Source organism: Anopheles arabiensis, chromosome X (assembly GCF_016920715.1).
Source record: "Anopheles arabiensis isolate DONGOLA chromosome X, AaraD3, whole genome shotgun sequence".
Classification (NCBI taxonomy): Eukaryota; Metazoa; Arthropoda; class Insecta; order Diptera; family Culicidae; genus Anopheles; species Anopheles arabiensis.
The window spans coordinates 7,824,557-7,839,060 of NC_053519.1; the positions used below are offsets into that span (position 1 = coordinate 7,824,557).

The 14,504-nt window shown below is 53.9% G+C and overlaps 3 protein-coding genes across 3 annotated transcripts in view; 2 read left to right on the top strand and 1 right to left on the bottom strand.

Annotated features, from left to right (window-relative positions):
• Positions 1–6,517, top strand: part of LOC120905543 — a 33,249-nt gene extending 26,732 nt beyond the window's left edge. The window contains exons 14-15 of the mRNA XM_040316430.1: positions 251–414; positions 476–6,517. Of these exons, the coding sequence (XP_040172364.1) occupies positions 251–414; positions 476–4,311 (4,000 nt within the window). The 3' untranslated portion in view covers positions 4,312–6,517. The remainder of the gene's footprint in view (positions 1–250; positions 415–475) is intronic.
• A 2,141-nt stretch (positions 6,518–8,658) lies between these two features.
• Positions 8,659–10,672, top strand: LOC120905681 (mitochondrial ornithine transporter 1). The gene is made up of 2 exons (XM_040316685.1): positions 8,659–9,562; positions 9,627–10,672. The coding sequence occupies exons 1-2, from the start codon at positions 9,496–9,498 to the stop codon at positions 10,463–10,465; spliced, it is 906 nt and encodes a 301-aa protein (XP_040172619.1). The 5' UTR covers positions 8,659–9,495; the 3' UTR covers positions 10,466–10,672.
• On the bottom strand, positions 10,474–14,116 carry LOC120905680. The gene is made up of 2 exons (XM_040316684.1): positions 12,197–14,116; positions 10,474–10,644 (listed from the first exon to the last, which is right to left on the bottom strand). The coding sequence occupies exons 1-2, from the start codon at positions 14,024–14,026 to the stop codon at positions 10,534–10,536; spliced, it is 1,941 nt and encodes a 646-aa protein (XP_040172618.1). The 5' UTR covers positions 14,027–14,116; the 3' UTR covers positions 10,474–10,533.
• Between the last annotated feature and the right edge of the window lie 388 nt (positions 14,117–14,504).

Below are 14,504 nucleotides of genomic sequence, written 5' to 3' on the forward strand. Positions count from 1 at the left end.
TCCACTTTAGTGAATGGGATTTAATTCACACTGAGCGCATTTCAAACCGCCCGAAAGAGCTACATTGCTAAATATTCCACGCTAAAAGGTTAAAGAGCGAGTGTAGGTTGCTTCTGTCCCAATGGGAATCGATCTCGTCCGGTTGTGTAGCAGCGGACGCATCTAACGAACAGATCATCGGGTTCGGCCCCCGGGGCAGTGTTGATTGCGCTAGTTATGCGTGCTCTAACGAGTCTCCGTATCTTTTCAGATGCGCGGAAAACGAATGTACGGCTGCGTTTACGACTAAGCAGTGTTTGCAGTTCCACTACAAGAAGGTGCACGGCTACACCCAGGAGCAGATGCCAAAGATCGAGCGTAGTGTGGCGTACACGTTCGACGCTTACTCTGGCGGGCTGAACGATGGAATCATTGGTATGCATTTATTTATTTATTTATTTACCTAACTTACCAACTGTACGAATCCATACCCCAGATGAGGTCCAGCGTCGGCAGAGACACAAATCGACCGCATCGGAGGAGGGCGGGTACGGCGGTGAGAAAGTGGAGCGGAAAAAGCGCTCACGCCAGTTGGCCCATTTCGACGAGACGTCATCGCTGCAGCAGCAGCAGCAGTCCGAGCTTGGGCTTGGGCACGAACCGGTCGACCAGGCGAAGGTAACGCCCCAGCACCTCCAACAGCAGCTGTCGCCACAGCAGCCGCAGCTAGACTATCCCAACACACCTCCCGCCGTGCAGCGCCTCTCGACGACACATCCATCAACCGGTCAGCTCGTAATGCCGACTGCCGACCTGCTCCAGAAGGACGCCGAGATGCACCAGCAGAAGCTGCTTCGTCAGCAGCAGCAGCAGCAGCTCGGCGCCGTACATCAAGCCGACGAGCAGCAGGACGAGCAGGGCGTGGAGCAGAGCAACGCGCTGCACCAGCACGAGCTGCACCAGGCCGACCCGCACCTGGACGACCCGGTGCTCGGGAAGGCGGAGCAGGAGCAGGAGTCGGCGCTGCACCATCACCACCATCACCAGCAGTTGGCCCGGCTGCCGTCGCCCTTCTCGAACAATCTGCTCAAGACGAAAAACATCCTCGAGTCGTTCAACGATCTCTGCCGGAACGAGAGCAACCTGTCGCTGCTGTCGACGAAGATCAGCTCGATACTGAACAACAACCTGAAGGACATTGCGAAGGTGGCGGCGATCGGCACGCCGGCGGGCAGCAACGGCGGCAGCGTGGAGGACATCCGCAAGAGCATGCTCGAGCAGCAGGGGCTGGACGGGGAGAGCCGAGCCGATCGGCTGGAGGACCTACAGCAGCAGCAGCAGCAGCAGCACCACCAGCACCAGCAGCAGCATGAGCAACAGCAGCAACAGCAGCAACATCATCATCAGCAGCAGCAGCAGCAGCAGCACCTTGTCCACCATGCCCTGGCAGACGAACAGTCGAAGCCGAACAGCCTCAACGTGAGCCAGCTGCATCGGCTCAACATATCAAACCAGCTGGATGCGGGCTCGGCGGCGGCTGCGGCGGCTGCCGCGGCAGCAGCAGCGGCGGCGGCGGCGGCGGCCGCCCTCCAGTACAAGCCGGGCACGGGCGAGGACGAGCTGAAGAGCGTCGGCGAGGTGGACAGCAGCTTCGTCGACATGGCGTCGCTGGCGAGCAACCTGAAGTACAAGGAGTACATCAACGGAGGCGGCAACGCGGGGCTCGTGATCAGCAAGGGCAGCAAGAAGTGGATCAGCGACGCGGACCAGCTGCCGGGCGGGGGTGGAGGCGGCGACAGCGGCGGCGGCCAGCAGGGGGCCGAGCCGGGCGGCATGCTGAGCACGGTGACGGGGCGCGACTTCCTCACCAAGCTGATCATGAACGGGAACGTCAACACGCCGCCGCCGAACGTGGCGGACGAGGAGGAGGAGGACGACGACAACTCGACCATACTGGACGTGGTCGACTCGAACAACCCGAACCAGCAGAGCTCGCACGCCCAGCTCCAGCAGTACACGTCCAACTTTACCGGCCTCAACCTGCCCGACCTGCCCTCCTTCCAGAGCCACGCGTTCCAGGGGCACTTCAACCACCAGACGCTGCTCGGCTCGTTCTACAACAATGCGGGCACGGGCGGGGCGGGCCGCAACACGATCAACACCATCCCGACGTCGGCGAGCATGCTGGTGGAGGCGGCCCTCAACTCGGTCAGCAACATCATCACCGAGGCGGAGATCAGCACGAACCAGGGCGGCCAGAGCCAGGGCGGCCTCCATCTGAGCCACATCGATCCGGCGGCCAGCGGGACGGACGCTACTGGCAGTGGAGGCGGCGGAGGCGGCGGTGGCAACAACAACAACAACAACAGCCTGTCCGGCGGCACCTTCGCGACCGGCCCGATCGACGAGTCGGTGGACGAGATGAAGCTGCTCAAGTCGCACCACTTCTCGATGCAGCTCAACTCGATCTCGCAGTACTCGGCCCAGTCGACGAACGACTCGGGCATCCTGTCGATCCGGGGCGCGGCCAGCGGCCGGCCCAAGTCGCGCGAGAAGCTCGCCATCTACGAGGACAGCGAGATGCTCGGGTACGAGGGCCAGCAGCATCTCGGCCAGCAGCTGCAGGGCACGCCGCACAACAAGCTGACGGCGAGCGTTGACTCCGTGCGCAGTGCGCTCTCGCCGGACGGGCAGACGGGTGAGTTTGGGTACGCGGCGACACCGAGCGCCGCGAGCCGACAGCACATCGGGGCCAGCGGGTCGCCGGTGCGGTCCAGCTCGCGCCAGATCTACGCCGAGCACGATCTGATCTCGCCCGCCTCGACGCCGTCGCTGCCGCGGTACGACTTCGGCCCGACCGATGCCGGCCACTACGGCAGTGCCGGCCGGCGCCAGGACGCCAAAACGATCAGCTCGCTCACGCTCGACAGCTTCGAGTCGAACCTGAAGGATGCGCACCACATGCAGCAGCTGTCGAGCGACGAGGACAACAGCATCGTGATCGCGGAGAACCTGTCCGTCAGCGCGGTCCAGTCGGAGGAGTCGAAGCTGAAGCTGGCGAGCGGGTCGGCGGCGGCGGTGGCGGCGGCGGCCACCAACAGCAACGCGCCGAGCAACGCCGGCAGCGGGGCGGCCGACTTCATCCAGAACCACCAGAAGTACGGCGAGACGGGCCGGGCGCTCGGCGGCTCCAACCTGCCGACCACCGCGGACATGCGCATCAAGTACGGCACCGACGAGCTGGTCGACTTTCAGCGCAACAGCGCGCTCGGGGACGCGTCCGACTTCCAGGGGCTGGACATGTCGTCCCGGTCCACCGTGTCCGCCTACCACCACACGAACTTCCAGCTGTCGACGCAGGCGGGCAGCAATCTGCACTTTAACCGCTACCACCATCACATCTACGACATACTGAGCGAGCGGGAGCAGCAGCAGCAGCAGCAGCAGCAGCAGCAGCAGCAGCAGCAGCAACAGCAGCAACAGCAGCAGCAGCAACAACAGCAACCTCAGCAACAACAATCCCAACAACATCATCATCAGCAACAGCAGGCCCAACAGCAACAGCAGCAACAACAACACCATCAACATCAACATCAGCACCATCACCATCAGCATCAAACACAGCAACAACAACAACAACACACTCAACAACAACAACAGCAGCAGCAGCAGCAACAACAAGAATCGTTCCAGCTCGAGCAAACCCAGCTGCAGCATCTCGTGCAGGAGCACGTCCAGGGCCAGGACTCGGACGCGGACCAGTCGGTGACGGTGGACCTGAGCCGCGGCTCCAGCTACCTCGTCCAGTCGCCGCCGACGCCCGCCCTCTCCTACAGCAGCCACCACCATCCGGACATGATACGGATGGTGTCGCTCGATCTCAGCTCCAACACCGGCTCGCACCACGCGGTCAACAATGGGTCGCATCACGCGGTGCGCCACGCCACCTCCTTCCTCTCCACCCAGATACAGCCGGGCGACCACCATCGGCTGCTGGCCGGGGACCAGCTGTCCGCCGCCGGCAACCATCGCCTGCTGGTCAGCGACCCTGCCACGCACCTCATCTTCGAGCAGAACAACCGGCTGCTGTCGGACGCTAGCGGGCAGCCGGCCGCGGCAGCCCCGCCGCCCCCTCCACCGCGCCACGTCGTGTCGCCGAGCCGTGGGTTCGGGGCGTACCACCATCATCACCACCATCACCATCACCATCAGGTCGGCTCCACCAACTATCACCATTCGATGAAGCAGAACATTGCCTCGCCACCGATCAACCAGCACGGCTCGTCGGCCGCCGCCGCCGCCGCCTATCACCCATTCCCGACGTACTATTAAACTGAGGTGACAGAGAGGATACAATACAGGATACCAAGGTAGTTGTACAGCTTTTGTCGATGGCACAAAGGGTTTGAAGAAAAAAAAAACTCTCTCACACACACCCACACCCTCGAATTTTGACTGAGAAAAGAGATACGCGGTCATCTAGTGTCCGTAGAATAAGTAACTGATGTCTACCCAAACAAAGAAAGCAACAAAACAAAACAAAAACAAAGAAAGATTATCTAGATTTGCCATGCAAGGAGAGCGAAAGAGCGAACGATAAAGCGGCGGCGAACCAGTATTGATGTGTAGGACGCGGTGTTGCACTTAAAAGTTAAGTCGCTAAAGTCGTCATCCTGCTCGTCCGCAGCCCTGCAGGCCGACCGACCGACCAACGTTGGGGAAGCGATGCTTGATTTTTTAAGTAAATTCAGCACCTTATTCAGCACCGTCACGCGTAACGCGGCGTTACGTTGCGTTGCGTCGCGTGGGTGGAGCTTCTTTGCAGCCGTGCGCTTCACCGCTAACCGAGGGCTTACCGGGTGTTCCACTTCATGATAGTGGACCTTTTTTTGCACAAATTAAAAAAAAAACATAGAGATGAACTCAACCCGCAAAACGAACGAACGGTGATTACGTTCTGAGCATCAAAGGGAAGATCAGAATGAAACCAAACAACAAAAACAACAACAGAAGCAGAAACAAACAACAGACAAAACGAATAGTAATATTAACGGTCCCACCAAATGTTGCAAACTTAACGGCGCATCGTTCAAAACCTCGAAAACGATACTCTCATACAAATAAAAAACAAACTACGAATATTAACACGCACCAAATGAAACATGAAAAATTAAACGCAAACAAAAACAAACAAACAATACGAATCAACAACAAACACGCTGTCCTGTATGGCTGTATAGCTGCACAACCGATCGGATCTCTTCCCAATCGCCGGACGACTCGCGGACGCCGAGTTCAGGGGAGTCAGACATCAGAGGTACTGGTCAAAGCTGTGCGTTACTGTGCAATATTTAAGAGATGCGGCTGGGATCGAACACACTCTCTCTCTCCCTCTCTCTCTCTCTTATCCTTACACGAAGTGTAAATGTGCCAAACAAAAAAGAATAAGAAGAAGAAGAAGAAAATGATACTCATCAAATCCACATCTCAAGTTCAAGCCCTTTAGTTTCGTTTCCTTTCGGGTTGTTGTATGCTCAGCTATCTCAGGAAGGATCGCACGCACGCACACAAAATCCAATGCCAGGCCAGCACTCATCGGCGGGAGTTCGTGTTGATTAGTAAGCGTTAGTACGCGTTAGTAACGTTTCCTTTGCGTTTCAGTTGTTGCCCCTTGTTGCTCGATGATAGTAGGAACGCACAGAACGCTCGAGCGCTTACTCGAAAACCGAAACGTATCATTTGTACAGAGAGGTGCGCGGGCAGCTACTAGCCGGTTTGTTAAAATTGTCGTACTAAATGAGTGCGAGAAAGAGAGAGAATGAGAGTAAGAGAAGGCAAAAAGGAGAGAGCGAGATATCTTACAAACTTCAGTGTTATACCAACCTTCCAAGCATCCAACCTTACGACGGATTGCACTCCTTATTGTACCCACCCAATTGTTGTTGCTTTTCTAAGTGTCAGTTCAGTACCATCCTGGCCTCCTTTTCTGTCCCGATCTACTTCAAATAATTACTAAATAGAATTTGTGTGTGTTTAACAATCAAATGGAAACAGATACCGATTACAAAAGAAAGTAAAACAAAAAAAAAAGAAAGAAACAAGCAAAACATAATAAATACACCTAATCCTTTTACAGATTTAAGGATCTAAGAAGCATTGTAGAATCACATACACGATGATGAAAAGGGAAAGAAAAAACACATCTTTGATGAAGTATATTACTTACTACTGGTTTAATGTGAATAATAGACATCAAGACTACACCGGCACGCGGTGTGTGTGTGCGTAAAACAGAATTTATAGGAAGAGAAAGAGGCAGAGAGAAAGGGATAGAGCAAGAGAGAAAGGTAGAGGGATAGAGAGAGAAAGCGAGAGATACACATAAAACGATAGCCATAAAAAAAAAACACTGTCAACATGATAAGAGAGGTGCAAAAGGGAGGAGAGAAAGAAAAGCAAGTAATGAACAGAGTAGCGCTGTCCTTTAAAAAGGCCAAGTGTATTATAAATAGATCGTAATAAATATATATAAAACTAAGCACCTGTTACTAAGTGGGGATTGGATTGGGATAGACGACACTTGGCGATAAGTAGTAGTTAATCTTCGTCTGGATAATAATGCAATAATTTAACTGTGGTAGTGTTGCAGTTGGCACCGGCAAAGAAATTCACCACACCGAAGAAAGAAGATCTTGAGGGTTTCACTCCATTATCTACCTAACATCTGATCGCTGATGAGGATGAACTTTGCAACATCCTGGATGAAGTCTTACAAGCCCGTCAGTTGATTGCGATGGATTATGAATACAACTTTGCATCAACCAAGGCCTTGACGTTCCGCGATGATCACCTCCAGCGAATTGAGCAAATTCAGGGGTATCTCAAGGACCTACCAAAGCAGTCTGTCTCGGAATCTATTCTGAAGACTATTGCGCCCTTCTGCTACTTAGGTAGGTTATGTGTACCGTTCTACAGCAAAGCATGTATGCAGAGTTAAGGCGTCAGAATTAGGTTTAGGTAGGTACCTGTAGGACATTCGGCTAAACATGGATCATCGAGATTGGCAGACATTACTGGGCGAGATGATCTATCATGTGGTGCTTGGCGAACTTTATTGGTCATAGTTGCGTATTTTCTGATTTGCCTGAAAACGCCCTTTTCCAAAAAAGCTATTCACATACGCTAGACAATTGTGCAAATACATTATAGTAAAAATGTCCTTCGGTATCGCTAATCCCAAATGAGTGTTACGTAGTTTATGATCGATATCTATTATGACACATAGGTCGAAGTGATAGGAAAAGTTGGCAAAAATCCGAAGTCAACTACGAAAATGTCGGAACCGATTCCGGAAGGTATGTTCGACCAGCATTATCCGAAGTCGTCCGAAGTCGGCCAGAGTCAGAGTCGTCCGGAAATAGCCGGTACAAGGATTTTATCGCAAAGCATTGTGGTCGTCGTTAAACGCTATTCATAGAAACAAACGAAACTAAACAAAATTAAATTACGGCTCCGGACTGGAGTTGGGCAACATTCATAACAAAGCGGAACTGGGTCCGGATGGTTCCAACAAATTTCGGAACCAGTTCGGAAAGATTAGGTTCAATCGGAACCGTCTCCCTAACATTTTTGGAGCGTTGATGGAACCTCTTAGTACACTGGCAACAACTAGATTTGCCCGTTTTACGGTGTTCAAGTGTTTTGAGGCGATCGGTAGGTTGGCAGTGAACTACGATCACTCCATAGTAGTTTCTGTAATGAAATTGGATAATTTGTCTCTGCATTTTTCCGTTGTTTGTTAGAGCTACACTAAATATATTCAAATAAAAACTGTCCCATAATCTAAAACTGCACGAACTAGCAGTTCACTTGACGCTATGTGATCCATTAGTCTTGATCTATGACTTCTTGTTGTATCCATAGCAGGTATGTGGTAGTCTAAGTTCATTTAGGAATTGAACCTAAAATGAGCATTTTGTTAAAGTCTTACACGAATTTACGAATATCGTTCAACTACGATTCCAGACGATTCCGACGATTTAGGACAATTCCGTACAATTCTGAACGATTCCGAACATTTCCGGCGGAGCTAGCGATTCCCTTTTTCTGGAGTCGGAATCGGAAGCACCCTTGCCAGAACCGGAGCGGAACCGTGGGTACAATCCGGAGAACCCATCTCTACTCCGGACGATTCCGACTCTAGTTTGATTCTGATTCCGGCTGACTCCGGGCGACTCCGACTCCAGAGGTCTCGGAACTAACAACTAGCAATTACCGGAGTCAGATCGGAGTCGTGGGAGATCCCTAGAGAGCCCATCACTACATTCACTCACATACGTCATGAGGCATTGAAACAGTGCGTTTCTTGAAGAGAATCGAATGAGCCCTTTGTTTGTTATCTTTGGACCTTTCCCAACCTTTTTTGTTTATCTACATCACCTCTATCTTAACTGAGTCATTGCCAGCCGTATGGAAAACGCCCGATTGGCAGGAGGTTTTAAGCCACACGTGCGCATTCAACACCGTTTCGTCCGGGGACTCTACCTCAAGTGCTCTACTCCACTTGTTAAATGCCATTTCCCTGCCTCACCACCTCACCAAGGTGGTCCCTCTTACCCCTCCCGGCAACCGTGAGCAGTGAGTGCGGAAACCACGTGCTTTTGCGTGGGGATTTGTTTTCGTTTAGCGAGCGCTGGGCACTCACGCGCGCGCACAGCGACCGCTCACGCAGTGGCCTCATCGTAGGCGATATGTCATCATCTGCCAAAGCCTGCCTTACGCACGCACGTGTGTGATTGCGCGATTGCCCCGAGCCCCCGGGGGCCTCCGAAATCAGTGTTTGCCGTGCAGCGACACACACACACACACACACACACGCACACACATCGCAGCGACGCAACCAGTTTCCCGGAGATGTGCACCCATCCTCGAACCGTGGCGTCCCACCGATTAGACCGATTCTGCGTCGTCGTCAGCGTCCGCGTTCGGTCGCGAAAACAAATAAAGTTAGGCTGACAACAAGGAGACGGGCCGAGATAAGGCGCCACGGGGCTCTGGTGACTGACGATTCGTCGCTGGTCGTCGCCCGCTGCTGCCGCGCTGCTTATCATCAATCGCCACACATTGTGTATATGCTGCGCGTTCTTCAAAAAGAAATATCTCCGGAACGCTGTCGTGCTCTCTTTCTCGCTTGGACAGCAGCCCGTCCCTTTCCCCTGGTGCGACCAGCGACAGTGCGACGGTTAGGAATTAGTGTGTAGTTAGCTCGCTATGTTAGCAACAGGGCCGCGGAGCGCGTGCCTGTCCAGTGTGTGAAGGGTTGCAGTGTGATCGATCGGGTTGCGTGAGGACACAGTACACCTTCCAGCATCAATCAGCAGATCTGAACAATCAAGCCAAAGCGTCCAAAGGACCGCAGCGTGAATTTTGAAAGCACGGTGACGCAGCAGCCCTCAAAACCTCCCTCCCTTTAAGGGATCAGCAAACGCAGCGAGCTCAAACAGAGATCAAACAAACATGCACGGCGCGGGCGAATCGAGCAGTTTGAAAACGGGCATGATTGACTTCATCGCCGGCACGCTGGGTAAGCACGCGAACCGACGCACCGACCCCATGCGGCCCCTAACGTACTCCTCTTTTTGACACAGGTGGTGTGGCGCTCGTGTACGTCAGCCAGCCGATGGACACGGTGAAGGTGAAGATGCAAACGTTTCCCGGCCTGTACAAGGGGCTCGTCAACTGCACGCTGCAAACGTTCCGCCGGGACGGGATCGTGCGCGGCCTGTACGCCGGCACGCTGCCCGCGGTCGTCGCGAACGTCGCGGAAAACTCAGTATTATTCGCCGCGTACGGCGCGTGCCAGCAGGCGGTCGGCCGCCTCGTCCACAAACCGGCCGTGGCCGACCTGTCCGCGCTCGAGAACGCGACCGCCGGCTTTCTGGCCGCGTTCTTCTCCTCCTTCACGCTCTGCCCGACCGAGCTGATCAAGTGCAAGCTGCAGGCGCTGCGCGAAACGGCCGGCGGCGGCAAGGGCCGCCCGACCATCTCCTCGTACGCGCTCGTCAGCCAGATCCTGCGCACCGAGGGCGTGCCGGGCATGTTCCGCGGCCTCACGTCCACGTTCGCGCGCGAAATGCCGGGCTACTTTTTCTTCTTCGGCGGGTACGAGCAGACGCGGGCACTGCTGGCCCGCCCCGGCCAGTCGAAGGACGAGATCGGGCCGGTGCGCACGATGGTGGCCGGTGCGGTCGGCGGCGTCGCGCTTTGGACGGTCATCTTTCCCGCGGACGTGATCAAGAGCCGCATCCAGGTGTACAGCATGCGGGCGAGCATGACGCAGGTCGGGCTGGACATCTTCCGGAAGGAGGGCGCACTGGCCTTCTACAACGGGCTGCTGCCGACGATCGTGCGCACCATACCGGCGACCGCCGTGCTGTTCGTGGTGTACGAGTACACGAAGAAGACGCTCACGAAGCTGCTAGAGTAGTAGAGGAGTAGCGTTTTTTGTTTGTTTGTTTATTGTATTCGGTTGTTGTTACTTTCTTTGTCTCTTTTCTATTTAATCGTCTCTCGGGAGCGCGCTCTGCTCAGGAAGGGTGCCAGCTTTGCCTCTAGATAGCGGCGCATATCGTCCCGGGAATAAACTGGCCACTCGTACCACGGTATCTGGTGTGAGAAGGAGTACAAAAAAAAAAAAACAACACACACGTCTTTTATTTTAGCCTTTAACGCTACGACCGGATAACTGGGTATTATTTTCATTTTCTAACTGAAATAACTTTATATTGAAAAATGGTAACTACCAGCGCTACAAAATATCATGAGCGTCACGAGATTGAACATATCATACATTGATTGAGATTGAGAATGAACATATCCATAGTGGCTTGATGGTCATTGCTGATACTCAATGAAAGTGCGTCATGACATGCCGAACACGACATGCGAGTGCTTGTCATCGTGAAATTTCTGACTGACAAGCTGAGCTTAATGTCCTCGCATGCATAATCATGACTTTTTGTCTGTGGGTTACAAAAATGTCACCAAGCATGTGATGATTGCACCAACTGTTTGTGTCACGCCTCTGATCATCACAGTAGACCTCGTGATGCTGACATGACTTTCTTTCAGTCGGAATTTGTCATGACTATGTCAGTGACACTTTGCAGAACTTATCACAGTAAAAAAAAAAGTCATGACAAAGTGACTGACCAACAGTTGGTTTCACAAAATGTCACGAACCATGTATTGGTCCCACCAATTGTTTTGAGTATCACCTCTGATCGCCACAGTAGAGCTCGTGACGCTGCCATTACTTTGTTTCAGCCGGAATTTGTCATGACTATGTCAGAGACATTTGCAGAACTGATCACAGTAAAAAAATCATGACATAGTGATTGACCAAGTGTTGGTCGCAAAAATGTCACAAAACATGCATTGACCACATCAGTCGCTTTGAGTATCACCTATAATTATCACAATTGAGTACGTGACGCTGGTATGAATTTTGTTTCAGTTAGGATTTTTTATGACATTGATAGTGACATTTTGCAGCACTGGTAACTACTTAATTTTGTCACGTATCTTTAGGAAATTAAATTCTTATAAAGGGCACAGGATGAACTTATTTTTCAAAAATTCCTAAATATTTCATTTTGATACCCTTTACCTCCACGATCGGCATACCCGGGTTTCCCATACATTTTATAGGATAAGTGATGCTTTTTAAATTTTAAAACTATCATCATTACACCATAAAATTCATATTAAAATTTCTCAGGCATTAGTCTCATTGGTCTTTGCTGAAACAAATGGAATTTTTTAAGTGTCATTTGCTATTTTTTAAATTTTTTGTTTTATACATGGAACCGGTTTTCATGGAAGGTACTTTCAATGTATTTTACGCAGAACAGCATAAAAACCCTCCATTTAAAAGGCGAGTTATCAAACTTTAAAAAAAAATATTAAAAATAGTAAACGAGTCTATAAAAATCCCATTTCTTCACTAAAGCAAATAAGACTAAAGTCCGCGCCCTTGTACCAAATTTGACACAACAAAAGTGATTGAAGTATTAATGTGATGAAAAACAATAACTTCTTATTCCAAATGTAAGGAACACCCGGGTATGCCGGTCGTAGAGATGAAGGTGTAAATTTGGTCTTTGAGACAACGAATAAAAAACAAACCGAACCAATACGCATCCCCCGTTTGCCTTACCTCCATCGTGTCGTAGTGCAGGCGGCGCAGCTGCTCGAGCTTCATCGCGTACCCGCCGGTGCGGCGCCGCTCGTCCCGCACGTAGCAGTTCCACGAGCCGACCACGATCGCGACCAGCCGCAACCGGTCGTCCCGGCTGCGCTCGCCCAGGACGCTTGCGCGCGTCCGTATCTCGTGCGTGGCGGCCAGCTCGCCCAGCGGCACCACGCGCCCGGCCCGCTCGTCCACGCAGAACAGTATGTCCGGGCGCTGGTAGTGGGGCAGCAGGTGCAGTATCTGGCACGGTTCGCGCACCAGCGCCCCGAACGTGCCCTGCAGGTCGAGCAGCATCCGGTCCGACTTGGTCAGCTTGTAGCGTGGGTTGGGCAGGTAGTCCTGCGTCAGCTTGCACACCAGCCGGAAGGCGTCGGGCGGAAAGCGCCGCCCGGTCCCGTACTCGCCCTCCAGATTGATTGCGGCGTACGCATCGAGCGAGACGGCTTCCCGGCCCGCCCCGCCAATGTTGCGCCCGTACGCTAGCTGCAGAAAGCGCGGCTCGAACGCGGCCGATATGAGCGCCGCGTCGTGGATGCCGCGCAGCGACAGGAAGTGTAGCAGCGCGATGTAGCACCGCGGGTACTGCACGATCTCCGGCACCCGGTTCGGCAGGTCGGCCAGTATCGCGCGCAGCAGCGCCACGTCCCGGCCACCCGCGAGCGCAACATTGCCGTGCGCCAGCACGAACGCGATACGCTCCGCGTCCTTCAGGCGCAGCTGCTGCACGCTGCCGGCGAATCGGTCCACCACCGGCTCGAGCGTCCCGCGATGGCACACGTGGATGTCGCTGCCGAGCAGGGCCACGTGCAGGCAGGCCTGCAGCGAGAGGCGCGGTATGTGCGGCGCGAGCGCATCGAGCAGCGCGTGCATCGCCGGCACTTGCGGGATGCGGGACGAGTAGCGCAGCAGCTTCAGGATGGCGGTGAGCGCAATGTCCTCGACGGTGGCCACCTCGGCCGTCACCTTCTGGTAGATGCGCTCTAGCAGCTCGGCCGACCGGACAGGGGTTTCCGTTTTGAAGAAGCCCATGCACAGCACGGCAACGTCCGCGATCGTGAAGGCGGGGAAGTTTTGCTGCAAGTTCACCTCGATGTCCATCATGTTCTCGACCGGGACGCGCGTCAGGTTGATGTAGAAGACGGTGCGCACCAGCTGGTCCGGCGTGAGCTTGCGCAGCCGGTTGCTGATCTTCCAGATCGCTTTGTGCACGAACTTGCCCTGCTTGACGAGCCGCAACGGGTACCACGCGTCGGCAAAGTGCAGCAGCCGGTCCACGTTCCAGCCGGTCACCCGGTCTAGGCAGACGGCGTCCAGCGCGGTCCAGAGGGCGAGATAGTGCGGCTGGTAGATCGATCGGATCTCGTCCAGCGCGGCGAGCGTGCCGAGCGCCCGGGCCAGCTGGTCGTCCGTGAAGTCGGGCACGGTGCGCACGAACGCCTCGACGAACCCGGCCAACCCTGCATCCTCCAGCGTGAACGGTTGCGCCTCGGTTGCGCGCTGAACCCGCTCGACAGTGTGGCGCAGCAGCAGCAGCACCCGCTCCGGGTCGGTCCCGCACCACCGCTCAGCCACGGGTAGCACCTCGTCCAGACCTTCCCACTCCAGCAGCGGACCGGTCGCGGGCGCCAGTTCCTTCACCGTCGGCACATTACGCAAGACCGAGAGGGCGTAATCGTTCTCCGTGTCGGTGTACTTCTTCACGGCCACGGCGGCGCCCAGGTGCAACCGTCTGGTGCGCGGTGGACAGGACGTCCGGCGCACTACCAGCGACAGCAGGCGGCCCGTTTTCAGCATGATGTTGCCGCACGATTTGCACCCTCAGCCGGTGCGCCGTTCCGCGCGGGTTGTGTTTGTTATTGTTTGCGGGCCCGTGAGTGCCCCGTGGTGGGAGCGTGCTGACAGCTGCTTTGACAGCGACGGGTGAGTTACCCTCTGTCAAAAGGGCGATTATACCAGTTGCGCTGCAACACAACGGGCGTTGTAGCCGCACGTTTCTGTGCGGTTTGTGAGCACGCGCGCGCTGTCAGTTGACGGTTAGCGTAGGGGGTTGAAAATTGTTTGAAATTTTGAATTCGAATGAAAAGCCTGTTGGGCTGTGTCGGGTTTAACGTGCAAAGTGATGTTAAAATTGACCCAAAAATGGATGCTTTTGCTTAAAGTGTACGTTTGTGTTATGGAAAATTCAATTTAAATAATACAAATAGTAAAAATTGTCCGTTGCCTAATTTGGCTTCAGCCACTGGTGCATTAAAGATGTGGATTTATTTGCTTT

Bases quoted from the DNA above. Each gene is read 5' to 3' on its own strand.
- LOC120905681 (XM_040316685.1), top strand. From the start codon at position 9,496: ATGCACGGCGCGGGCGAATCGAGCAGTTTGAAAACGGGCATGATTGAC. The intron at 9,563-9,626 runs GTAAGCACGCGA...TTTTTGACACAG, and splicing joins CTTCATCGCCGGCACGCTGG to GTGGTGTGGCGCTCGTGTAC.
- LOC120905680 (XM_040316684.1), bottom strand. From the start codon at position 14,026: ATGCTGAAAACGGGCCGCCTGCTGTCGCTGGTAGTGCGCCGGACGTCC. The intron at 10,645-12,196 runs GTAAGGCAAACG...TTCTCACACCAG, and splicing joins TGCACTACGACACGATGGAG to ATACCGTGGTACGAGTGGCC.